The 25,935-nt window shown below is 40.7% G+C and overlaps 1 protein-coding gene across 9 annotated transcripts in view; it reads left to right on the forward strand.

Moving 5' to 3' along the window:
• Positions 1–25,935, forward strand: part of rc3h2 (ring finger and CCCH-type domains 2) — a 113,583-nt gene that overhangs the window by 56,392 nt on the left and 31,256 nt on the right. For 8 of the 9 annotated variants that reach the window (XM_063073331.1, XM_063073329.1, XM_063073337.1 and 5 more), the window contains 8 exons: positions 666–866; positions 7,177–7,309; positions 9,267–9,385; positions 9,784–9,896; positions 11,324–11,632; positions 12,907–13,115; positions 15,678–16,108; positions 22,589–22,762. In XM_063073331.1, the coding sequence (XP_062929401.1) occupies positions 666–866; positions 7,177–7,309; positions 9,267–9,385; positions 9,784–9,896; positions 11,324–11,632; positions 12,907–13,115; positions 15,678–16,108; positions 22,589–22,762 (1,689 nt within the window). The remainder of the gene's footprint in view (positions 1–665; positions 867–7,176; positions 7,310–9,266; positions 9,386–9,783; positions 9,897–11,323; positions 11,633–12,906; positions 13,116–15,677; positions 16,109–22,588; positions 22,763–25,935) is intronic. The other variant, XM_063073338.1, reaches the window with a different exon arrangement.

The following is a 25,935-nucleotide window of genomic DNA, read 5'->3' on the forward strand; positions in this document are numbered from 1 at the left end:
GGCACCAAGTGCAGATAATGGACTGCCTTCATACAGTACTTTTGATGATCACCTCCTCTAAATCTTCATTTTCATTGTAATATTTGATACCTTCAAATTCTTCGTAATTTCTAACTTGTTGATGTAGTGAAATCATTTCATTTTCACTCCTAGCCGTTTCTGGCATCTCCAAGCCTGAATGGTTGAAAACAGTTTGGAATTGTCATACTGCTGATTTCTCACCAGTTATCAGTGATGAAAATCACTGCATTTTGAAGACGAACACACACAACTGACACGATATAACAATTGGTCTAAGCAGGTATCATGTCTTAACAATTTTCTGTCCCAATTAAGCAGTGTAGTGTTCCAAATAAATGAAGGGAATCCTAGCTATTTTCTCAATTAGGTTTTGTTCTTTAAGAGTTGCCCCGATTAACTGATGGCCCAATTAACTGGAATCCACTACATTCCATTAGCATTTATATTTGTCCACTCTCTTTCAGTACCTCATCTCTTTAGAGTCTTTAATCTGTCATCCACAATTTCTTGTCATTTAGAACTGATCAGGTCTCTCTTGGTTCCAAATTAGATGACCTTGTATTTTCCCATTTTTGAACTGCCTTCTGCCACATGGACATATGTATGTGAATAAGCATGATTAATTGTGGACTGTTTCTCTGTAGGTTACAAAAAGGGATGAAGATTCTTCTCTAATGCAACTGAAAGAAGAGTTTCGTACTTATGAAGCTTTACGCAGGGAGCATGATGCACAGATTGTTCATATTGCCATGGAGGCAGGACTTCGAATTTCCCCTGAACAATGGTCTTCCCTTTTGTATGGAGACTTGGCACACAAATCACACATGCAGTCCATCATTGATAAGGTGTGTTGTGTAGAAGATGTGGCTAATACTATGATTTACCAGGGTAACTTAATAAAATTCTAAAATATCCTGTTCTCAGTCCACAGCAAACCTCAATAAAATGGTGGCAAAGCAGTTACCTCTGCTTCTTCACCATCCCAGGATCCAAGGTCAGATTTATTTCTGATCTTGGATGTTGCTCGTGTGGAGTTCAGATAGAGTGGACATAGAAAGGATGTTTCCTATAACGGGGAGTCTAGGGCCATAGTGCATACCCTCAAAATAGAAGGACAACCATTTGGAACAGAGATGAAGAGGAATTTCTTTAGCCGGTGGGTGGCAAATCTGTGGAATTCATTGTCACAGACGGCTGTGGAGACCAAGTCATTGGGTATATTTAAAACAGAGGTTCCACCGAGATGCAACACAGAGCGTCATAGGAAGTCATTCCTGTCTATGGCCATCAAACTTTACAACTCCTCCCTTGGAGGGTCAGACACCCTGAGCCAGTAGGCTGGTCCTGGACTTATTTCCTGGCATAATTTGCATATCACTATTTAACTATTTATGGTTTTATTACTATTTAATTATCTATGGTGCAACTGTAATGAAAACCAATTTCCCCTGGGATCAATAAAGTATGACTATGATAGGTTCTTGATTAGTAAGGGTATCAAAGGTTACAGGATAATGGGGTTGAGATAGATAACAAGTCGACCATGGTGGATTGGCAGAGCAGACTCAATAGGCTGAATGGTCAATAGTTTCTCCCACAAGTTGCTCATGCCTCCCAGCAGTATTGGTGAAAATAGGAGTAGATCGGAATCTGCAGGAAGGAGCTATCCTTTTGCAACACTGGAAGAGGTGAGGAGAGGGAGTGATTAGGTGGACAGAAAGTGGAATCTCTTTCCTAGTTTGCGACAGCGGAGAAGGAAGAAGATCAGAAGTGCAGGAAATAGAACGTGGATGAGGAGCTTGTATCTGTAGGAATTCTTTGGTTGAAGTAAAGGAAGGTGGTATAGTCAGAATACAAGAGATAGAGAATAGAATAGTTTCCTTCCCGGAAATTTTATGCATATTTGCAATAGTTGTGGACCTAGTGCAGAATGATAGAAAGATCTGAGAAAAGAATGAATAGAGCTCATGACAGACCTTGCAAAGTGGGTATTTTGGTAACTCTTAATGATGAAAATTTCCAATGCCTAGCAAGAACTGGAAATAACTGTTAAAAATTTTTAAAGGTTACATTTTTTGCCACATATACATCAAAACATGCATTGAAGTGTACCATTTGCATTGTGCAAGTTGTGGTAAGGCAAGGATAGCCTGGGGCAGTTGTAGTCAAGCGAGACCTTTGAAGTGAGACTGCCAGTGACACCTCTGCTTATCACAGACCAGATGGGCTGGGCTGATTGCGGCAGTAGGTACTCAAGTCAAACAAGTGAGGACTCTGTAGTGAGACTTTTGCAGAAAGGAGTTCTTAGAACCTAGTGTCCCTTTATACAGTAGGGGATGCCAGAGTCAGATGAGTTAAGATTAATGGAAGGATGTGAAACATACCCAACAACTAAGGCTGTATTGTCTTTACTAATTTCAAAATATCATCAACTGTCTGATTGAAGTTTCAATTGACACCTCTATTGTGAATGACGATTGATCTTTCGAACAAGGAATTTAAACATATACAATTTACAATGATCAATATCCACTGATAAGCCAATTCTGTGTATATATAAAACAATAGCAGTTTTTTTTGTTCAGACTTCAGAAAGTGTGAGTGATGGGCCCATGCTGTTCTCCTTATGCACAAGTAAAATAAAGAGTGTTTGAGTCGTAAGAGTGCGTGTGTTCTGGGCTCAGTTATTCTAGTTATTTTATTTTATTATCAGTGACAACAGAATCAATGACCAACACAGTTCAAGGATGTACTGGGGACTGCCCGCAAGTGTCACTATGCTTCTGGTGTCATCATAGCATACCTGCAATTTACTACCCATAGGACTTTGGAATGTTTATTGCAGGAAACTAGGGCACCCAGAGGAAACCCACACGGTTTACAGGGAGAATGTACAGTGCCTATAAAATGTATTTACCCTCCTTGGAGGTTTTCATGTTTTATTGTTTTACAACATTGAATCACAGTGAAATTAATTTGGCTTTTTTTATGCTGATCAACAGAAAAAGACTCTTTCGTGTCAAAGTGAAAACAGATCTCAAAAAAGTGATCAAGATTAATTACAAATATAAAACTCAAAATAATTGCATTAGTATTCATCCGCGCCCTTTAATATGACACACCAGATCATCACTGGTGCAGCTAATTGGTTTTAGAAGTCACATAATCAGTTAAATAGAGATCTGTTTTTGGAGACTTGTGTGCAGTCAAGGTGTTTCAATTGATTGTAGGAAAAATACACCTGTACCTGGAAGATCCAGCTGCTGGTGAGTCAGTATCCTGGCAAAAACTACACCATGAAGACAAAAGAACACTCCAAGCAACTCCACAAAAAGGTTATTGAAAAGCACAACACAGGAGATGGATACAAGAAAATTTCCAAGTCACTAATTGTCCCTTGCAGAACAGTTAAATCAATCATCAAGGAATGGAAAGAACATGACACAGCTGTAAATCTGCCTAGAGCAGGCCGTCCTCAAACACTGAGTGACCGTGCAAGAAGGGAACTAGTGAGGGAGGCCACCAGGAGAATTATGACAACTCTGGAGGAGTTACAAGTTTCAGTGGCTGAGATGGGAGTGACTGTGGATACAATTACTGTTGCCTGGGTGCTTCACCAGTCACAGCTTTATGGGAGAGTGGCAAAGAGAAAGTCACTGTTGAAAAAAGCACATGAAATCTTGGTTAGAGTTTGCCAGAAGGCATGTGAGAGACTCTGAAGTCAGCTGGAAGAAGGTTCTATGGTCTAATGGAAACTAAAATTGAGCTTTTTGGTCATCAGATTAAACACTATCTTTGGTGTAAGCCAAACACCACACGTCATCAAAAACACACCATCCCTACCATGAAGCACGCTGTGGGGATGCTTCCCTGCAGCAGGCCCTGTGAAGGTAGAGGGTAAAATGAATGCAGCGAAATACATGGAAATCCTGGAGGAAAACCTGAGGCAGTCTGCAAGAGAACTGCGACTTGGGAGATTTGTTTTCCAGGAGCATAATGACCCCAAGCATAAAGCCAAAGCTACACAGGAATGGCTTAAAAACAAAAAAAGTTAATGTCCTGGAATGGACAAGTCAGAGTCCAGAACTCAATCCAATTGAGAATTTGTGGCTGGAAGTGAAAGGGCTGTTCACTCACAATCCTCATGCAATCTGACAGAGCTTATGCAGTTTTGTAAAGAATGGGGAAAAAATTGCAGTGTCTAGATATGCATGGCTGATAGAGACCTATCCACACAGACTCAAGGCTGTAATTGCTGCCAAAGGTGCATCTACTAAATACTGACTTTAAGGGGGTGAATACTTACGTAATCAATTGTTTTGCGTTTTATATTTATAATTTAGATCACTTTTTCAAGATCTGTTTTCACTTTGCTACAAAAGAGTCTTTTCCTGTTCATCAGTGTCAAAAAATCCAAATTAAAACCACTGTGATTCAATGTTGTAAAACGATAAAATGAAAACTTCCAAGCAGGGTGAATGCTTTTATAGGCACTGTACAAACTTCTCACAGACAGTGGCAGGAATTAAACCACAATCACTGGCACTATAAAGTTCTATACTATCACGCCCTCCACTTCCCCCTCTTATCTAATAAAGGAAGGAAGGGAAGGAATCTGAGGGAGATTTCAAGAGACCTACTGAGAAAGTTGCACAGCTTGGACTCCTAGAGGTTCCCGTGGCAAAACATTTAGGAGGAATTAATTAGTGCCTTAAGCAGTCCATCCAGATGGGAGTGGGTAATGGTTGAGGGGAACTAGGTGAACTTGCATTCAGTGAGGAAACATTGATGAGAGATGGTGCTCAGGATAAATCAAGTGACGTGCTGAAAGGCGTTAGAGCCGTTATGGATATAGATTTATCTTTTTAAAATTTATGTTAGTATTGGATTATAAAATATGTTCAATTCAAAAGTTGTTAGGTTATTTTCCATCTTTATTAGAAACAAATAATACAAACACAATAGATTTGTGTCGAGGGAAACAGAATTAATATTGAAACAGCTGAAAACCATTCACATGAAACTTCAGTTTTGTTTTCATTTCCGGTTGAGTGTTGCGTTGTGTTTTTGTGTTAATTGTTATCAACAGCATTTTATATGGCAGTGAGGTGTATTTACAGATATCCCTAATCCCTTTCTATGTCATAACTGTACTTCAAATATGGTATGGCAGTAAACGTCCTTCAGTATTATAGCACGGAATCATTCTAAAATGTTAGCTATCAGTGCATCAACATTAGGTACTAGAATCAAAGCATCACTTTGTAAGGTTATTTTTGTCTTAATATTCAATATGAGCAAATACATCATGAAGGAGTCAGATACTACTACTGCACTGTTCAGCGTACTCATTCTTGCTATAATGTCTACGCAAGCAGAAGTCACTTAACAACGTTATATAATCATGTTATGGTTAAGGTGCAAATTTCTTCGTGAGTGATGGCCAACAAAATTTCATGCAAGTATTAAGGAGGAAATTCCAAGAGGCCTCCTCCTGCTCCTAATTCATGTTTGTATTGGCAACTGAATTCGCTGCTGCCAATACAAATATGAATTAGCAGAAGGAATGTGTCTTTCACTTCTTTTCACCTGCTTTTCAGTTCCTTTATTAGTTACATTGAATAAGATCATATCTGAAGTGTTTTAGGTTAGACTAATGCTCTAGGTGTGCAAGATGATAAGAGGCATTGATTGAGTGGACAGCTAGAGACTTTTTCCCAGGATGGAAGTGGTTTATACGAGGGGGCATAATTTTAAGGTGTTTGGAGAAAATTAATTATAAAGGGGAGTTTGGAGGTAAGTTTTTTACTTAGAGAGTGGTGGGTGCATGAAAAGCACTGTTAGGGGTGGTGGTAGAGGCAAATGCATTGGGGACATTTAAGGGATTCTTGTTCACATGAATGAAACAAAAATAGAGGACTATATAGGAGGGAAGGGTTAGATTGATCTTAGAGTAGATTAAAGGGTCGGCATAATATCTTGAATTGAGCGGCCTGTACTGTGCTGTAATCTTCGATGATCTGATTATAACCTCAACTCTGCATTCCTATTTATCTGCTTGAATCTTCCATACATATCACCATCCCACAGTCTGCTTAATAAGTATCTAGCTATACACATGTTTCCACTTTCCTCTGAGCAAGAGGGTTTTAAAACTTGCAACTCAATTGTCCAAAATGGATGAACCCTTATTTGTAAACAGTCAACCCCTCCCCCACCTGAATTATCCCACAAGAGGAAACGTGCTCTCCACATTCATCTAGACTCATTAGTTACTACCCATAAGACACAAGAGCAGAATTGGGCTATTTGGCCCATGGAGTCTGCTGCATTATGGATGGTATATTATCTCTCTTAACCCCATTCTCCTGCCTTCGACACTCTCACTGATAAAGAACCCATCAACCTCCACTTTAAATATACCCAATGACTTGGCCTCCACAGCTGTGTGTGGCAGTGAATTCCACAGATTCATCTTCTTTCCTAAACCAAGTCCTTCTCACATTTCTAAACGCCAGCAAGTACAAGCCCAGCCTATACAATCTTTCCTCATAAGGTGACCTGCCATTTCTAGATGATAAGTCTGTTAATCTCCTGAACTGCTTCACTTCCTGTGTATTAACATAAGAAAACCAACACTATAGTCGGTACTCTTGATGTGGTCTATTAATGCCCTCTGCAACAAACATAATCTACCTAGTTATGTATTTATTTCTTCTATTAATAAACGATAACATTCCCTTGACTTTTCCAAATGGTGTTGCTGCATACTAACCACACAAGGACACCCACATCCAATCTCTCAAAATTTCGGTAATATGCTGCTTTTGTTTCCGACTTTTCTGTCAAAGTAGACCATGGTGGACTGATTTAATATTGTGTTCAAGGTGAAGTAGAGTTTTCTCATCTTCATCACAATTATTGAGCAAATTGTTAGTAGTTGCAAGGAGTTCTGATTAAACTTCTTATTCCCTTCCGTAGATGCTCTCTGACCTGCTGAGTTTCTCCAATATTTTTTGTGCTTGCTAGGTGAAATATAATGCCCAATGGTAGCTCAGTAGTGATAGCCAAACTGTAGCACAATTTCATGTAAATCTTTGTTACAACCAATTGTAACAGAATTTTCCTTAATTTCTTTTTCTCTGTTGTCTGCAGCTCCAGTCTCCAGAATCTTTTGCAAAGAGTGTGCAGGAATTGACTATTGTCCTGCAACGGACAACAGATCCAGCTAATCTGAACAGACTACGATCTCATCTTGAACTCTTAGCAAATATAGACCCAAATCCTGGTAAATATATATGTTGATGTTTCTTAAACTCAACAGTCATAACTAGGAATATTACTGAGTTTTTGGAAGTAATTTATTTTTTGATATAACTGACTAAATTCAATCCCAATGAATTTGTACCTATTGCGCCAAAGTATTTGTATATTTATTTTGAAAAAGTACATTTTTCAGTATTTTAGTTTCCATGATGTCAGCTTAGTAAATGAACGTGATCCTTAGCTGAATAGGGCTGCATTATTACCATGCATTACACTTTTAGAATCAGGTTTATTGTCACGCACATCAGTCATGAAATTTTGTGGTAGCAGTACAGTGTAGGCTTAACAAATTACTGTAAGTTGCAATAACAGTAAATAAATAGTACAAGAGAGGAATAGATTTCTCTAAGGTCCTGGGTTCATGGACTGTTCAGAAATCTGATGGTGTAGCGGAAGAAGCTGTTCCTAAAACATCAAGTTTGGTCTTCAGGCTCCTATACTTCCTCCCTGATGGCAGTAGAGAGAAGAAGGCATGTCTCGAATGGTGAGGGTCCTTTGTGACAGATGCTGCTTTCTTGTAGCACTGCCTTTAGAAGGTGCTGTTGATGGTGGTGAGGCTTATATCCATGGTGGAGCTAGTTGAGTCATCAACTCTCCGAAGCCTCTTACAATCCTATGTATTGGCGCCTCCATACCATACCAGTCAGAAGGCTCTCCACTGTACGTCTCTGGAAATTTTTTAAGATTCTTTGGTGACATATTATCAATATGGTGGCATATTGATGAACATAGTTCTTTCAGTGGAATAGGGATTGCTTATTTGTGGAAAATGCCTTCATGATATGGGTGGCTTTTATAGTCCCAGAAAGTTCTGTTGGAAGTGTAAACACTAAGATCAAGCAGACATATGCAATAGTTTCACACTGAAAATAGTGGCCATCTTGGACAGCTGGACACATTTGGTTGACTGGCAGCGTGGACTTGAACTTAGAAACTGGGTAGTCCATTTGGCCATTCACATCTGTTCCATAAAATCTTGACAGATCTTTTAAGTCTGTGCTATTTTACTCTGCACTAACTAGTACATCTTGATTTCATTATTTCAAGATGTATCTTGAATCTATTTGGTAATCAAGCTTCAACAACCCACTTGGATGGAGAATTCTAAAATTTCCCCATCCTCCAGGGCGAATAATTTTTTGTCGTCTGTCGTAAGTGGTAGACCCTTTATTTTGGAACTTGACCCTGGTTCTAAATACCCCGGCCTGGGAATACATCAACTCAATATCAGTCCTACCGAGCCCCCAAAAATTCAGTACATTTAAATGCAGTCACCACTCTTTCTTCTAAATTCACTTAAGGAAAGAGTTTATGAAGATTGGGCCTCCTGTATGACAAATCTCCTGTACTTAGAAATAGAAATAACTTGAATGAACTTTAATTACTTTCCTTTTGTCTCAAGTATTGTCTTGCCTATACATGATATTTTGTGGACCTGATATGATTTGATTAAAGCACCTAGATCTTGCATTTAATTCCTCTGCAATAAAGGTCACTGAACAGTTTGGTTTTCTCATTGCATACTGCACTTGGATATTAACTTTCAGTACAAGGATACCCAGGTCCGTCTTAAAACTAACACTTCCAATTTTTCATTGTTTAAAATTTATGACTGTGTCTCTATCAATATGTGAATAGATTTCTCCATTCTGAAGAGGCTGAGATGAGAGGAAGTGAAACAGAATGAAAAATTGAAGGCAAATTACTTTTTGCAAAGTTGAAAGTAAATTTATTACCAAAGTACATATATGTCACTATATACAACCCTGAGATTAATTTTCTTGTGGGTATTCACAGTAAATACAAAGGAATAAGTTGTAAAATGTCAAACCTGAAGTAACAATCCTTAGCTTTTCAATGCGGCGTGCTGTTTTTGGAAATTGGAGAAGAAAAAACTACCGTCTTGTCTTTCTCTTAAGATGCTGCAGCTCCAACGTGGGAACAACTAGAAAATTCAATGGTAGCTGTAAAGACTGTTGTTCACGGGCTTGTGGATTTCATCCAGAATTTTAGTAAAAAGGGCCATGAAGCACCACAAGTAAGCCTATTTTTATTAATGTAGTCTTGCTTCAAGAGTCAAATATTGGCAACAGAATTTGAGCTAGCCAATATCCTGAAGATAATTGGTTATTTGAAACTATTTGTTAAAAATGTGCATTACTTTTACTGCTTTCAAATTGAAATTCCAAGTAAAATTTAAAGCTTTACTGTCGCATTGTTCTAGGTTATTTTATATTCGAAGTAAACTTATTTCAATGTATAGCTTCCTTATAAATTGCTTAACAGCAGTTTGTATATAGAAACGGTTTTCAGTTATTTCACTGCAGAGCGTAATTGTCAAGTGTAAAACAATTGAGTACTGTTGATGGTAGATTATGCCTGACTTTTGCCCGTTTTAAACAGCCATCGAAGTATTGTTCATTTGTTGTTTATCAGCCACAGCCAAACAGCAAGTATAAAACCAGCATGTGCCGAGACCTTCGACAACAAGGAGGTTGTCCTCGTGGTGCCAATTGTACCTTTGCTCACTCCCAAGAGGAGCTGGAAAAGTATGTATTTTAATTATACATTGATTGTAGAAAAGTATCTTTGCACCTTGAATCCTGTCTTTCTACTTTCAAATTCAGGAAAAACATGCTCATTGTTGGGGAGAAACATTGGCACTGAGCAATATAATGTTGCCCCTTTAAGCATTGGTATGTAAATTACAGATTACGTAATTTTATTTGTTGAGTCCCCGTAACAGTATTGCAATTACGCATTTTCTTTTGAGATGTGAAATTTTGATTGCGTTTTGGATATTTCCAACACGCACACAGTACTGTAGGAACTGAGCAAGTTGGGCACCTGTGGAGGGGAATAAACAGTCGATATTATATCCAGGATTGGATATTTGTAATCTTGTCATTTCTGAGAGTAACTAGGATTTCTATTGCTGTAACAGTGAAGCTACAATCTGGATTAAACTTGAGAAATAAAGGGACAATATAAAGATTCCCATGCAGTTCACTTCTTGGAAAATCATAAACTTTCAAAATCAGTAATAATGAACTAGAATCTTAAGTGTTTCCTTTATGAGGTGATTACTTTGAGGTTGTAGAAAAACTTAATGCCAGATCAAAAATCTACAATAACTAAATTCTGTACATGCCACAACTGTCAGTATATTAGGCAGCTCCTGTGGAGAGAGCAAAAGCATCCAACAACTACATTTTTAATGTTGTCAGTTTAAAGGTATATCAGTGAAGACATATTTTTGTGGCTTTAGTGTTTCAGGGCAATGTAACTGCAACTTTGCATTTATATATCTCTTTTAATGAAGGAAAATGCAAGAGCTTCACAGTTAATTGTGAAAACAACTGGCACTCTTTTAAAGGGGGCATTAAGATATGGTACAAGAGAGATATCAAGGAAAGTTGTAAAGGAGGAGTTTGGTAAACAAGTGGAGTTTGTTTTAGGAGACGATTCCAGAGCTTGGACTCTAAGCAGCTAAAGCAAAGAACACCAATGGTAGAGTAAAGGAAATGGGAATTGTGCAATATATATGGGGCCAAAATGGTGAATTTCTACAGAATGTATGATTCTACGGGGTTAAAGTTTAAGAACAAAGCCGTAGGTGATTTGAACATGAAGGTGATGTCAGAAACCAGAGCGATTCAACAGTGAATACATTTCAATACAGATAGAGATACAGCAGTCAAATTTTCAGTGAGTTCCAGTTTAGAAGTTGAAATACTGCTAGCTGGTTAGAAATGCACAGGAAAATTATCTTTTGGTAGTCATAAACTTTTGTTAAACTCGCTGCTGTCTATGGAAAGTATCTCAGAATGTCAGATCTTTACCCAGTGGTAGTGTATTTAATTTGCAGTGAACTTTTTGAGCCTTGAAACCTGTACAAGAATGATCTATGTGATGATATTTTAATATACTGACTGCATCATAGAGGTGGAAAACTTAGTTGTATTCTTTATAATAGGTATCGGATGCGGAATAAGAAGATTAATGCTACAGTCAGGCCCTTCCCTCTATCACAAGCACTTCAGAGCAAAGTTGGAATTGCCAATATAGTCACAACGTCTGCAGGAAATATAGTCTCTGTAACAGGATCCACTGAAACCACTGTGAAAATGGTGCAGGCAACTAATGGGGTAATTAACCCAGAAAGTACCACGCCACAACTAATACCACGATGTGCAGATACCTCAGCTTCTTTGGAGAATGCTAAGAAAGTCGGACAAAACTGTCTGAGCACACCTGGGTCACTATCTGGTTCACCGACAGAAAAGTAAGGTGTCACTTTACTTTTGTAAAATTTGAGATCCACACAACCTCCCCTTTTTGAATTGATATTCATAGTTACAAATCAACACACGTTGTTACCACTGATAACTTTTCTACACAGGTCAGTTAATATTTTATTAAAATGTCAGTTCACCAAGAAAATTGTTAATATTTTATTAAAATGTCAGTTCACCAAGAAAATTGTTAATATTTTATTAAAATGTCAGTTCACCAAGAAAATTGGTTCCAACCATTTCCAATCCTATCAGTGTTACTTTGTGCACTTTCTGTATAGGAAGGGTGATTGTGGTTAAAAGCTCTAATTGCAATACAACTGAGCTGGGTTCAGAGCCCTGGATACAATCCTGATCTTGGGTGCTGACTGTGTGGAGTTTGCATGTTCTCTCTCTGACCATATGGGTTTCTTCCAAATCCATCAGTTTCCTCCTACATCCCAAAGATCTGGTTAGTAGGTTAATTGGCCACAGTTACTTGCCCTTCAGTGTAAAGGAGAGATGTATAATCTGAGAGGAGCTGATGTGAATTTGGGGATTAGTGTTGGAATGAGAATTTTGTTGTTTTAAGTCAACCATCACTCAAATTGTACGATTAAATTATACAGCAGCATTCAAAAGAGGAAATGTAGTTTAATGCTTCAATGTGTACTTAAACCAATAATTTCATTTCTAATAGTCTTTCATGAAGGCACTTAAAAATTGCTTAAGAGCGAAGCATTTGACAAATGATACGGATAGATAATCTGGTGTTAGCTGTGTTTTGTCAACGTGGAATCTATAAGAGGTTCCAAAATAAGAGGTTTCAGTTCATAAACTTAATATACCTAGCAAAAAATCTAGCTAAAATTGAAATCCTGCAACTATTATTTCCTACTTAAAAATAAAATTGGACCCTATCGCTATATATCTTAAATGACTGAATTACAGTAAGCTTCAAACATGTACAAAATTGCTTAAAAATTCAAAGTTATCTGAGAAGAACCTTGTGTTTAGTGTGTAAGAGCAGAACCTTAGCATTTTTTTTATTTGTTATTATATCAGCTCTTGTCTTTGAAAGACAGAAGAAAGATATTTCCACCAGAATATTTTTTTCCATGTAAACCCTTGCTGGGGTATTGAGCAATTATCTCCTTAGTTATCAAGTGATTTATTTTTTCCAAAAGAAAAACCCGAATAAATAATATTTTGCGAAGGAAGCACATTGTTTCTGAAGCTGCTAGTATTGTATTTTGCTTTAAGAGACTTACATTTTGTTTTCCAGTAAAATTGGTTCACCTCCCAAGACGGTTCTCAACCAAGTGCTCCCTACTTCAGCAGTAATGTCATCACATATTGGACCAGATGTGACTTCCCTATCTTCTGCAAAGTCTATGTCAAGAGTGTCAGTGTACCCATCTCAGCAACCTGACTTGTATTATCAGGATCCCAGAGCAACGGTTCCCTTTGAACTGCCTGCTTACCAACAACCAGGTAAGCCGAGCCCAGATCTATAGTCCTCAATCGATCATGATGTTTCAATGAATTTATGCTGTACCTATGGCTGTTTACACAGATACAGTTCAGAGTGGCCTGAAGACCCAAGATTCCGCAGGGATCTGTTCTGGGATCCCTCCTCTTTGTGATTTTTATAAATGACCTGGATGAAGAAGTACAGGGGTGGGTTAGTAAGTTTGCTGATGACAGAAAAGTTGGGGGTGTTGTGGATAGTCTGGAGAGTTGTCAGAGTTTACAGCGGGACATTGATAGGATGCAGAACTGGGCTGAGAAGTGGCAGATGGAGTTCAACCCAGATAAGTTCATTTCGGTGGGGTCAAATTTGAAGACAGAATATAATACTAATGGTAAGACTCTTGGCAGTGTGGAGGATCAGCGAGATCTTGGGCTCCATGTCCATAGGACACTCAAAGCTGCTCTGCAGGTTGACAGTGCTGTTAAGAAGGCGTATGGTGTGTTGGCCTTCATCAACCGTGAGGATTGAGTTCAAGAGCCGTAAGGTAATGTTACAGCTATATAATACCTTAGTTAGACCCTACTTGGAGTAATATATTCAGTTCTGGTCACCTCACTACAGGAAGGATGTAGATACTATAGAGAGAGTGCAGAGGAGATTTACAAGGATGTTGCCTGGATTGGAGAGCATGCCTTATGAGAATAGGTTGAGTGAACTTGGCCTTTTCTCCTTGGAGCGACGGACGATGAGAGGTGATCTGATAGAGTTGTATAAGATAAAGAGAAGCATTGATCAGGTGGATAGCCAGAGGCCTTTTTCCCAGGGCTAAAATGGCTGACACGAGAGGGCATAGTTTTAAGGTGCTTGGAAATGGGTACAAGGAGGATGTCAGAAATAAGTTTTTCACACCGAGAGTGGTGGGTACGTGGAATGCACTGCCAGCAAAGGTGGTGGAGGCGGATAAAGTAAGGTCTTTTAAGAGACCCTTACATAGGTACATGGAGCTTAGAAAAATGGAGGTCTATGCAGTAGAGAAATTCTAGGCAGTTTTTAGAGTAGGCTACATGGTTGCCACAATGTTGTGGGCCAAAGGGCCTGTAGATTTCTGTGTTTCTAAGATGCGAGCAAACCCATGATTGAGAAAAGGAATCCAATTATTCCTTTTATTCCCCTGCTATTCCTCCAGTTTTATTTATTTTATTTAGGAATACAGCATGGAACAGGCCCTTTCAGCCCAATGAACTGCACCACACAGCTATTTAATCCTAGCCTAATCACAGGACAATTTATAATAACCAATTAAACTACTAATTGGTATATCTTTGGATTGTGGGAGGAAACATAGGGAGAACATAAAAACTCCGTACTGATGGCACCGGAATTGAACTCTGAACTCTGGAATACACCGAGTTGTAATAGCGTCACATTAACCGCTACTCCACCGCAGCACCCAACAGTATTTCAATGGTATTTATCCAGTTTCATTATGAAATCTACCATTAAGCCTCCATGTCTTCCTTCAGGCAATGCATTCTCAATTTTACCTGCCAGCTTGTACTTCTTACCCCACCCTTTCCCCCACCTTCTGGCTTCTTCCACCTTCCTTTCCTTTCCAGTTCTGATGAAGTATCTTGGCCTGAAGTTTATTCACTTCCATAGATACTACCTGACCTGCTGAGTTCCTCCAGAATTTTGTGTTTGTTGCTTCGGATTTCCAGCATCTGCAGAATCTCCGGTGTTAATGATTTTAGCATGGGGCTTGTAAAGGAGTTCCAAGAAATTCTCTTTCCATTTTCATTTTTCACCACATTTCTAATAGGTTAAATCCTATTTCTTGGTCTTAATCCAAGACGTTTAGAACATAGAAGCATGGAGCACAGAAAATGAGCCCTTTCACCCACAATGTCTGTGCTGACCCTGATGCCAATTTAAACTAATACCATTTGCCTGTGTATGTCTATATCTTCCCATTCCCTGCCTGTCTAAATGCCTATTAAATATCGCTATCATATCTGCTTCTACCACCTCCCCGGTAATGTATTCAGTCACCTACCGTATTTGTTAGAAAATAACTTGTCTTGTGCTGTACTGTTGCTGCAAAATAAGTTCTATGATAATAAACCTGATTCTGATTCTAATCCATTTCAATTCTAGCACTCTTTCTTCGTTGTAGGCATGTTTAATTTGAATTTACTCTGGTTTTAAAATTTTTTTAAGCTTTCAATTTTTGGGACTTTAACTCTTTGTAGTGGATCCTTTTAAGCCAAAAAAAAATTTTCATTACAGTATTGGGTGGGGTGTAAAATAAATTTTATAAATATTAGATGGTGCTCTTTCGTAACAGTTATGTTAGGTTAGCATCTGTTTCTAATTTATAATGTTGTATCCTTATTTGCATTGTTTTCCAAGTAACCTAAAAATCTAAGATAATTGATTATATACAGTAAACAAGCACTAGCTTCTGGATATGTTTGAATGAAAGTAGTATAATCTTTTCGACAAGGTAATAAGTTTAATTTGATACTCGTGTATCTTGAAGATTAAATTAATAATCTTTTCTGTGTTCTTTCAATTCTACACAGGAGGATATTATCCTCCACATACTGGTCTACCATCTGGTGTGTCTCCTTGCCTTCCTCGTTATGTGCGTCCCAACAGTATGCCAGAATCTCCTCTTCCACCCACGGTGCCATATACTGACCAGTACAATGCATATCCACCTCGAGAACGACTAGCATCTTCACCTTACCCGTCAACCCATCCCCAACAGTATGGCTCAGTCCCTGCAGTCCCTTCTGGAATGTATGCACCAGTCTATGATAGCAGACGCATGTGGAGGCCACAGATGTACCCACGGGATGATGTCATGCGGAGTAATTCTTTACCTCCAATGGATGTGGTACCTTCAGCTACTTACCAGCATCCTCCACGAGAAAGATACAGCTCACTTGATGGATGTTACTCTATGGCTGGGCAGCCATCAAATGAACAGAGGAGTGTCGCCGTGCAAAGGGTAGGTAGACAACTTGAAGCAATCTTTTCTAACTGTTTACTCAATTGCAGCAATTGTGATACAACAATAAATAATTTTTTTGCTATTACAATGGCTGAATTTTGATATTTCTTTTATGAATATTGATCAGTGAAGTGAAGAAGTTTAGTAGCTTCTTTTAGTACAACGTTGACTTCATAGCAGCTTGCATAGGGAGGATCATAATGTGCTTAAATCAGGTACAGTATTAATTGTGTAGAATGTGTTGGATCTGGAAAAAAATAACCAAGGAACATAATTGTGTCGGACTTATTAATAAGGATCTAACCTGCTCCCAATATATCAATACAATTATAAAGAAGCCAAGACAGCGAATATACTTCATTAGGAGTTTGAAGAGATTCGGTATGTCGACAAGTACACTCAAAAACTTCTATAGATGTACCATGGAGAGCATTCTGACAGGCTGCATCACTGTCTGGTATGGCGGGGTGGGGGGGGCTGCTGCACAGGACTGAAGGAAGCTGCAGAGGGTTGTAAATTTAGTCGGCTCCATCTTGGGTATTAGCCTACAAAGTACCCAGGACATCTTCAAGGAGCAGTGTCTCAGAAAGGCAGCATCCGTTATTAAGCGATTCTGGAACAGCTTCTTCCCCTCTGCCATCCGATTCCTAAATGGACATTGAACCCTTGAATACTACCTCACTTTTTTAATATATATATTAGAAACATAGAAAACCTACAGCACCATACTGGCCCTTTGGCCCACAAAGTTGTGCCAAACATGTACTTACTTTAGAAATTACCTGGCGTTACCCATAGCCCTCTATTTTTCTAAGCTCCATGTACCTATCCAGGAGTCTCTTAAAAGACCTTGCGATATCTCCCTCACCACCGTTGCCAGCAGCCCATTCCACATGCTCAGCACTCTGCGTAAAAAAAAAACTTACCCCTGACATCTCCTCCGTACCTACATTAGGAGATAGTGACCATAATATGATAAGTTTTAATCTACAATTTGAGAGGGAGAAGGGAAACTCGGAAGTGTCAGTATTACAGTTAAACAAAGGGAACTATGGTGCTATGAGGGAGGAGCTGGCCAAAGTTCAATGGAACAATACCCTAGCAGGGATGACAGTGGAACAGCAATTGCAAGTGTTTCTGGGAATAGTGTGGAAGGTGCAGGATCAGTTCATTCCAAAGAGGAAGAAAGATCCTAAGGGGAGTAAGGGGAGGCCGTGGCTGACAAGGGAAGTAATGGACAGTATAAAAATAAAAGAGAAGAAGTATAACATAGCAAAGATGAGTGGGAAGCCGGAGGATTGGGAAACTTTTAAAGAGCAACAGAAGGTAACTAAAAAGGCAATACGCGGAGAAAAAATGAGGTACGAAGGTAAACTAGCCAAGAATATAAAGGATGATAGTAAAAGCTTCTTTAGGTATGTGAAAAGGAAAAAAATAGTTAAGACCAAAATTGGGCCCTTGAAGACAGAAGCGGGTGAATTTATTACGGGGAACAAGAAATGGCAGACGAGTTGAACAGGTACTTTGGATCTGTCTTCACTAGGGAAGACACAAACAATCTCCCAGATGTAATAGTGGCCAAAGGACCTAGGGTAATGGATGAACTGAAGGAAATTTATATTAGGTAGGAAATGGTGTTGGATAGGCTGTTGGGTCTGAAGGCTGTTAAGTCCCCGGGACCTGATGGTCTGCATCCCAGGGTACTTAAGGAGGTGGCTTTAGAAATCGTGGACATATTGGTAATCATTTTCCAATGTTCTATAGATTCAGGATCAGTTCCTGTGGATTGGAGGGTGGCTAATGTTGTCCTTCTCTTCAAGAAGGGAGGAAGAGAGAAAACAGGGAATTATAGACCGGTTAGCCTGACGTCAGTGGTGGGAAAGATGCTGGAGTCAATTATAAAAGAAGAAATTACGACACATCTGGATAGCAGTAACAGGATTGGTCCGAGTCAGCATGGATTTATGAAGGGGAAATCTTGCTTGACTAATTTTCTGGAATTTTTTGAGGGTGTAACTATGAAAATGGACAACGGAGAGCCAGTGGATGTAGTGTACCTGGACTTTCAGAAAGCCTTTGATAAAATCCCACATAGGAGATTAGTGGGCAAAATTAGGGCACATGGTATTGGGAACAGAGTACTGACATGGATTGAAAATTGGCTGGCTGACAGAAAACAAAGAGTAGCGATTAACGGCTCCCTTTGGGAATGGCAGGTGGTGACCAGTGGGGTACCGCAGGGTTCAGTGCTGGGACCGCAGCTGTTTACAATATATATTAATGATTTAGATGAAGGGATTAAAAGTAACATCAGCAAATTCGCCGATGACACAAAGCTGGGTGGCAGTGTGAAATGTGAGGAAGATGTTATGAGAATGCAGGGTGACTTGGACAGGCTGGGTGAGTGGGCAGATGCATGGCAGATGCAGTTTAATGTGGATAACTGTGAGGTTATCCACTTCGGTGGTAAAAACAGGAAGGCAGATTATTATCTAAATGGAGTCAAGTTAGGAAAAGGGGAAGCACAACAGGGTCTAGGTGTTCTTGTACATCAGTCACTGAAAGCAAGCATGCAGGTACAGCAGGCAGTGAAGAAAGCTAATGGCATGCTGGCCTTCATAACAAGGGGAATTGAGTATAAGAGCAAAGAGGTCCTTCTGCAGCTGTACAGGGCCCTGGTGAGACCACACCTGGAGTACTGTGTGCAGTTTTGGTTTCCAAATTTGAGGAAGGACATTCTTGCTATTGAGGGAGTGCAGCGTAGGTTCACAAGGTTAATTCCCGGGATGGCGGGACTGTCATATGTCGAAAGATTGGAGCAACTGGGCTTGTATACTCTGGAATTTAGAAGGCTGAGAGGGGATCTTATTGAAACATATAAGATTATTAAGGGATTGAACACGCTAGAGGCAGGAAGCATGTTCCAGCTGATGGGTGAGTCCAGAACCAGAGGCCACAGTTTAAGAATAAGGGGTAGGCCATTTAGAACGGAGTTGAGGAAAAACTTTTTCACCCAGAGAGCGGTGGTTATATGGAATGCTCTGCCCCAGAAGGCTGTGGAGGCCAAGTCTCTGGATGCTTTCAAGAAAGAGATGGATAGAGCTCTTAAAGATAGCGGAATCAAAGGTTATGGGGATAAGGCAGGAACGGGGTACTGATTGTGGATGATCAGCCATGATCACAGTGAATGGCGGTGCTGGCTCAAAGGGCCGAATGGCCTACTCCTGCACCTATTGTCTATACTTCCAAGCACCTTAAAACTGTGCCCTTTCGTGTTAGCCATTTCAGCCCTGGGGAAAAAGCCTCTGACTATCCAAACGATCAATGCATTTCATCATCTGATACACCTCTATCAGGTCACCTGTCATCCTCTACTGCTCCAAGGAGAAAACGCTGAGTTCGCTGAACCTATTCTCAGAAGGCATGCTCCCCAATCCAGGCAGCATCCTTGTAAATCTCCTCTGCACCCTTTCAATAGTTTCCACATCCTTCCTGTAGTGAGGTGACCAGAACTGAGTGCAGTACTCCAAGTGGGGTCTGACCAGGGTCCTATATAGCTGGAACATTACCTCTCGGCTCTTAAACTCAATCCCACAGTTGATGAAGGCCAATGCACCGTATGCCTTCTTAACCACACAGTCAACCTGCGCAGCAGTTTTAAGTGTCCTATGGACTCAGACCGCAAGATCCCTCTGATCCTCCACACTGCCAAGAGTCTTTCCATTAATACTATATTCTGCCATCATATTTGACCTACCAAAATGAACCACCTCACACTTATCTGGGTTGAACTCCATCTACCACTTCTCAGCCCAGTTTTGCATCCTATCAATGTCTTGCTGTAACCTCTGACAGCCCTCCACACTATCCACAACACCCCCAACCTTTGTGTCATCAGCAAATTTACTAACTCATCCCTCCACTTCCTTATCCAGGTCATTTATAAAACTCATGAAGAGTAGGGGTCCCAGAACAGATCCCTGAGGCACACCATTGGTCACCAACCTCCATGCATAATATGACCTGTCTACAACCACTCTTTGCCTTCTGTGACCATGCCAATTCTGGATCCACAAAGCAAGGTCCCCTTGGATCCCATGCCTCCTTACTTTATCAATAAGCCTTGAGTAGGGTACCTTATCAAATGCCTTGCTGAAATCCATATACACTACATCTACTGCTCTACCTTCATCAATGAGTTTAGTCACATCATAAAAAAATTCAATCAGGCTCGTAAGGCACGACTTGCCTTTGACAAAGCCACGCTAACTATTCCTAATCATATTACGCCTCTCCAAATGTTCATTAATCCTGCCTCTCAGGATCTTTTCCAACAACTTACCAACCACTGAGGTAAGACTCACTGGTCTACAATTTCCTGGGCTATCTCTACCCCCTTTCTTGAATAAGGGAACAACATCTGCAACCCTCCAATCCTCTGGAACCTCTCCCGTCCCCATTGATGATGCAAAGATCATTGCCAGAGGCTCAGCAATCTCCTCCCTTGCCTCCCACACTAGCCTGGGGTACATCTCATCTGGTCCCGGAGACTTATCCAAGTTGATGCTTTCCAAAAGTTCCAGCACAGCCTCTTTCTTAATGTCTATATGCTCAATCTTTTCAATCCGCTGTAAGTCATCTCTACAATCGCCAAGATCCTTTTCTGTAGTGAATACTGAAGCAAAATATTCATTAAGTATCTCTGCCATCTCCTCCGGTTCCATACACACTTTTCCACTGTCACACTTGATTGGCCCTATTCTCTCACGTCTTATCCTCTTGCTCTTCACATACTTGTAGAATGCCTTGGGGTTTTCCTTAATCCTGCTCGCCAAGGCCTTCTCATGGCCCCTACTGGCTCTCCTAATTTCATGCTTAAACTTTGTCCTGCTTGCCTTATGATCTAGATCTCTATCATTACCTACTATTTTGAACGTTTCATAAGCTTTTCTTCTTGACAAGATTTTCAACAGCCTTTGCACACCATGGTTCCTGTACCCTACCATCCTTTCCCTGTCTCATTGGAACGCACCTATGCAGAACCCCACGCATATATCCCCTGAACATTTTACCACATTTCTGCCGTATATTTCCCTGAGAACATCTCTTCCCAATTTATGCTTCCAAGTTCCTACCTGACAGCTTTATATTTCCCCTTACTCCAGTTAAATGCGTTCCTAACTTGTCTGGTCCTATCCCCCTTCAATGCTATGGTAAAGCAGATAGAATGTGTGATCACTATCTCCAAAATGCTCTCCGACTAAGAGACCTGACACCTGACCAGGTTAATTTCCCAATACCAGATCAACTACAGCCTCTCCTCTTGTAGATTTATCTACATAATGTGTCAGGAAACCTTCCTGAACACACCTAACAAACTGCACCCCATCTAAACCCCTTGCTGTAGGGAGATGCCAATCAATATTTGGGAAATTAAAACCTCCCACCACAACATCCCTGTTATTATTACACCTTTCCAGAATCTGTCTCCCTATCTGCTCCTCGATGTCCCTGTTACTATTGGGTGGTTTATAAAAAAACACCCAGTAGAGTTATTGACCCCTCCCTGTTTCTAACTTCCACCCACAGAGACTCAGTAGACAATCCCTCCATGACTTCCTCCTTTTCTGCAGCCTATCTCTGATCAGCAGTGCCGCGCCCCCACCTCTTGCCTCTTTATTATTTATTATTTCTGTTTTTTGCACAATTTTTAATCTATTCAATATATGTTTTCTGTAATTGATTTACTTATTATTTTTCTTCTATGTTGTGTATTGCATTGTGCTGCTGCTGCTAAGTTAACAAATTTCATGACACATGCCGGTGATAATAAACCTAATTCTGATTCTAATCTAAGAAGGACTTTAGGCTATGAACGATCCTTTTTTTAAACTAAAGATATTACTAGGCTTAACTAAGAATGTTCTTAGATATGTTTACTTGCATGAGAGATGTCTTGATAGAAGAATATAAGCTGATACGATAAAATGAACATCCAGAGGCTTTTTCCCAAGGCAGAAATGGCTAAAATACCAGGGGGCATAATTTTAAAATGTCAGAGGTAAGTTGATTTTTTTTTACACCGAGCGGCGAGTGCATGAAATGTCTTGCCAGGTGTCATTGCAGAGGCAGATATATTAGGGACATTTAAGAGACTCTCAGCTAGCCCTCCATTTTTTTATTATCCATGTGCCTTTGTGGGAGGGAAGGGTTAGATTGATCTTAGAGTAGGTTGAATAGTCAGCACGACACTGTGGGCCAAAGAGCCTGTATTAAGTTGTAGTGTTCTATGTTCTATCATGTCATGCTAATTTATTTGCTTATTATGCCACAAAGGAGAGAAGTTATATATAATTCTTTAATTTACATTCTGAGTTTTGTTTGAAAGATGCATCTGTTAATATGTAGTAGGGATGTTATCTAACATTTAGTATATTGAAATAATGAATTAAAATGCCATTTGTATCTTTCTTGTAGGATGCATATAGCCGGTTACAACACCCAGGCTTTGAAGACCTGTTAAGACGGAAACCAGACCAATGGACACAATATTCCACTCAGAAACCACAACTTGTCTCCTCTTCTTTGTCTACAGTAGCCCAGCCCTCTGCTCCTCCATCCCCCTTGTTCAGTGTGGACTTCAGCTCAGAGGTATGCAAATCAAATTAGAATTCAAATTGAAGAACTGAATACAGGAATTGCTTTTCTTTTTCATTATCATTTATAGACTTATAATTGTGGATCATACATTTTAAAACATCCTTTGTCTTGAATAATATATACTCTTCTGGTTTAAAAAGATCTTAATATTCTGTTAAATTATTCTCTTATTTTTCTTATTATTTTATTTCACCAATGTTTGTAAAACAAAATCCTTCTCTTTTATTTTGTATTTTCAACACAAAGCAAAAAAAAAAATCCTTATTTTTGATTTGGAGCATTTAAAACACATTTTGCTAAACACCTTGATTTCCTTTATACTTTTTCCTTTAACTGAACTCATATGTACCTCAAACTAACCAAAAATAACTTCATGTTTTATATTTGTTTTTTAATTGAAAAATAAGTCTCTCTTAATGCAACACACACACACACACACACACACACACACACACACAAAAATGCTGGTGAATGCAGCAGGCCAGGCAGCATCTCTAGGAAGAAGTACAGTCGACGTTTCGGGCCGAGACCCTTCGTCAGGACTAACTGAAAGAAGAGATAGTAAGAGATTTGAGAGGGGGAGGGGGAGATCCGAAATGATAGGAGAAGACAGGAGGGGGAGGGATTGAGCTAAGAACTGGAAAGTTGATTGGCAAAAGGGATACAAGGATGGAGAAGGGAGAGGATCATGGGACGGGAAGCCTTGGGAGAAAGAAAGAGGGGAGCCCAGAGGACGGAGAGCAGGCAAGGAGTTATAGTGAGAGGGACAGAGGGAGAAAAAAGAGAGAGGAAAGGGGAGGTGGGCGGGGGGGGGGAGGAAATAAATAAATAACGGATGGGGTACGAAGGGGAGGAGGGGCATTAACGGAAATTAGAGAAGTCAATGTTCATCCCATCAGGTTGGAGGCTACCCAGACGGAATATAAGGTTTTGTTCCTCCAACCTGAGTGTGGCTTCATCTTGACAGTAGAGGAGGCCGTGGATAAACATATCAGAATGGGAATGGGATGTGGAATTAAAATGTGTGGCCACTGGGAGATCCTACTTTCTCCAGCGGACAGAGCGTAGGTTTTCAGCGAAACGGTCTCCCAGCCTGCATCAGGTCTCGCCGATATATAGAAGGCCGCACCAGGAGCACCGGACGCGGTATATCACCCCAGCCGACTCACAAGGTGAAGTGTCGCCTCACCTGGAAGGACTGTCTGAGGCCCTGAATGGTGGTGAGGGAGGAAGTGTAAGGGCATGTGTAGCACTTGTTCGGCTTACAAGATAAGTGCCAGGAGGGAGACCGGTGGGAAGGGATGGGGCGGGGGGGAACGATGAATGGACAAGGGAGTCGCGTAGGGAGCGATCCCTGCGGAAAGCAGGAAGTTGGGGGGGAGGGAAAGATGTGCTTGGTGGTGGGATCCCGTTGGAGGTGGCAGAAGTTAGGGAGAATTGTATGTTGGACCCGGAGGCTGGTGGGGTGGTAGTTACAAGGGGAACCCTATTCTTAGTGGGGTGGCGGGAGGATGGAGTGAGAGCAGATGTGTGTGAAATGGGAGAGATGCGTTTGAGAGCAGAGTTGATGGTGGAGGAACGGAAGCCCCTTTCTTTAAAAAATGGAAGACATCTCCTTCGTCCTGGAATGAAAAGCCTCATCCTGAGAGCAGATGCGGCAGAGATGGAGGAATTGCGAGGGAGGGATGGCATTTTTGCAAGAGACAGGGTGGGAAGAGGAATAGTCCAGGTAGCTGTGAGAGTCTGTAGGCTTATAATAGACATCAGTAGATAAGCTGTCTCCAGAGATGGAGACAGAAAGATCAAGAAAGGAGAGGGAGGTGTCGGAAATGGACCAGGTAAACGAGGGCAGGGTGAAAGTTGGAGGCAAAGTTAATGAAGTCAACGAGCTCAGCATGCGTGCAGGAAGCAGCGCCAATGCAGTCATCGATGTAGTGAAGGAAAAGAAGGGGACGGATATCAGTATAGGCTTGGAACATGGATTGTTCCTCAAAGCCAACAAAAGAGGCAGGCATAGCTGGGACCCATACGGGTGCCCATGGCTACACCTTTAGTTTGGAGGAAGTGGGAGGAGCCAAAGGAGAAACTATTAAGAGTAAGGACTAATTCCACTAGACGAAGGAGAGTGGTGGTAGAGGAGTACTGGTTAGGTCTAGAATTTAAAAAGAAGTGGAGAGCTTTGAGACCTTCTGGTAGGGGATGGAGGTATATAGGTACTGGACATTTATGGTGAAAATAAAGCGGTGGGGACCAGGGAACTTAAAATCACTGAAAAAGCTCTGTGATTCAGCTGGGGTGATGTACTGCATCCGGTGCTCCCGATGCGGCCTTCTGTATATTGGCGAAACCCGACGCAGGCTGGGAGACCGTTTCACTGAACACCTACACTCTGTCCGCCGGAGAAAGCAGGATCTCCCAGTGGCCACACATTTTAATTCCACAACCCATTCCCATTCTGATATGTCTATCCTCGGCCTCCTCTACTGTCAAGATGAAGGAAGCCACACTCAGGTTGGAGGAACAACACCTTATATTCTGTCTGGGTAGCCTCCAACCTAATGGCATGAACACTGACTTCTCTAACTTCCGTTAATGCCCCACCTCCCCTTCGTACCCCATCCATTATTTATTTTTTTTTCTCTCTCCCTCTTTTTTCTCCCTCTGTCCCTCTCACTATAACTCCTTGCCTGCTCTCCATCCTCTGCTGCTCCCCTCCCCCTTTCTTTCTCCCTAGGCCTCCCGTCCCATGATTCTCTCCCTTCTCCAGCCTTGTATTCCTTTTGCCAATCAACTTTCCAGCTCTTAGCTCCATTCCTCCCCCTCCTGTCTTCTCCTATCATTTCGGATCTCCCCCTCCCACTTCCACTTTCAAATCTCTTACTATCTCTTCTTTCAGTTAGTCCTGACGAAGGGTCTTGGCCCGAAACGTTGACTGTACTGCTTCCTAGAGGTGCTGCCTGGCCTGCTGCGTTCACCAGCATTTTTTTTGTGTGTTGCTTGAATTTCCAGCATCTGCAGATTTCCTCATGTTTGAAGTCTCTCTTAACCTTGGTTTCATGTTTATAGCTGTTGCTTTCCACTTAGCATCCTAGTAACTTAAAAGTGATCATTGTCAGCAGATACTGAGAACAGTTGTCTAAAATTTTAAAACACCAGGGTGATAT

This window comes from Mobula hypostoma, chromosome 21 (genome assembly GCF_963921235.1).
Source record: "Mobula hypostoma chromosome 21, sMobHyp1.1, whole genome shotgun sequence".
Classification (NCBI taxonomy): Eukaryota; Metazoa; Chordata; class Chondrichthyes; order Myliobatiformes; family Myliobatidae; genus Mobula; species Mobula hypostoma.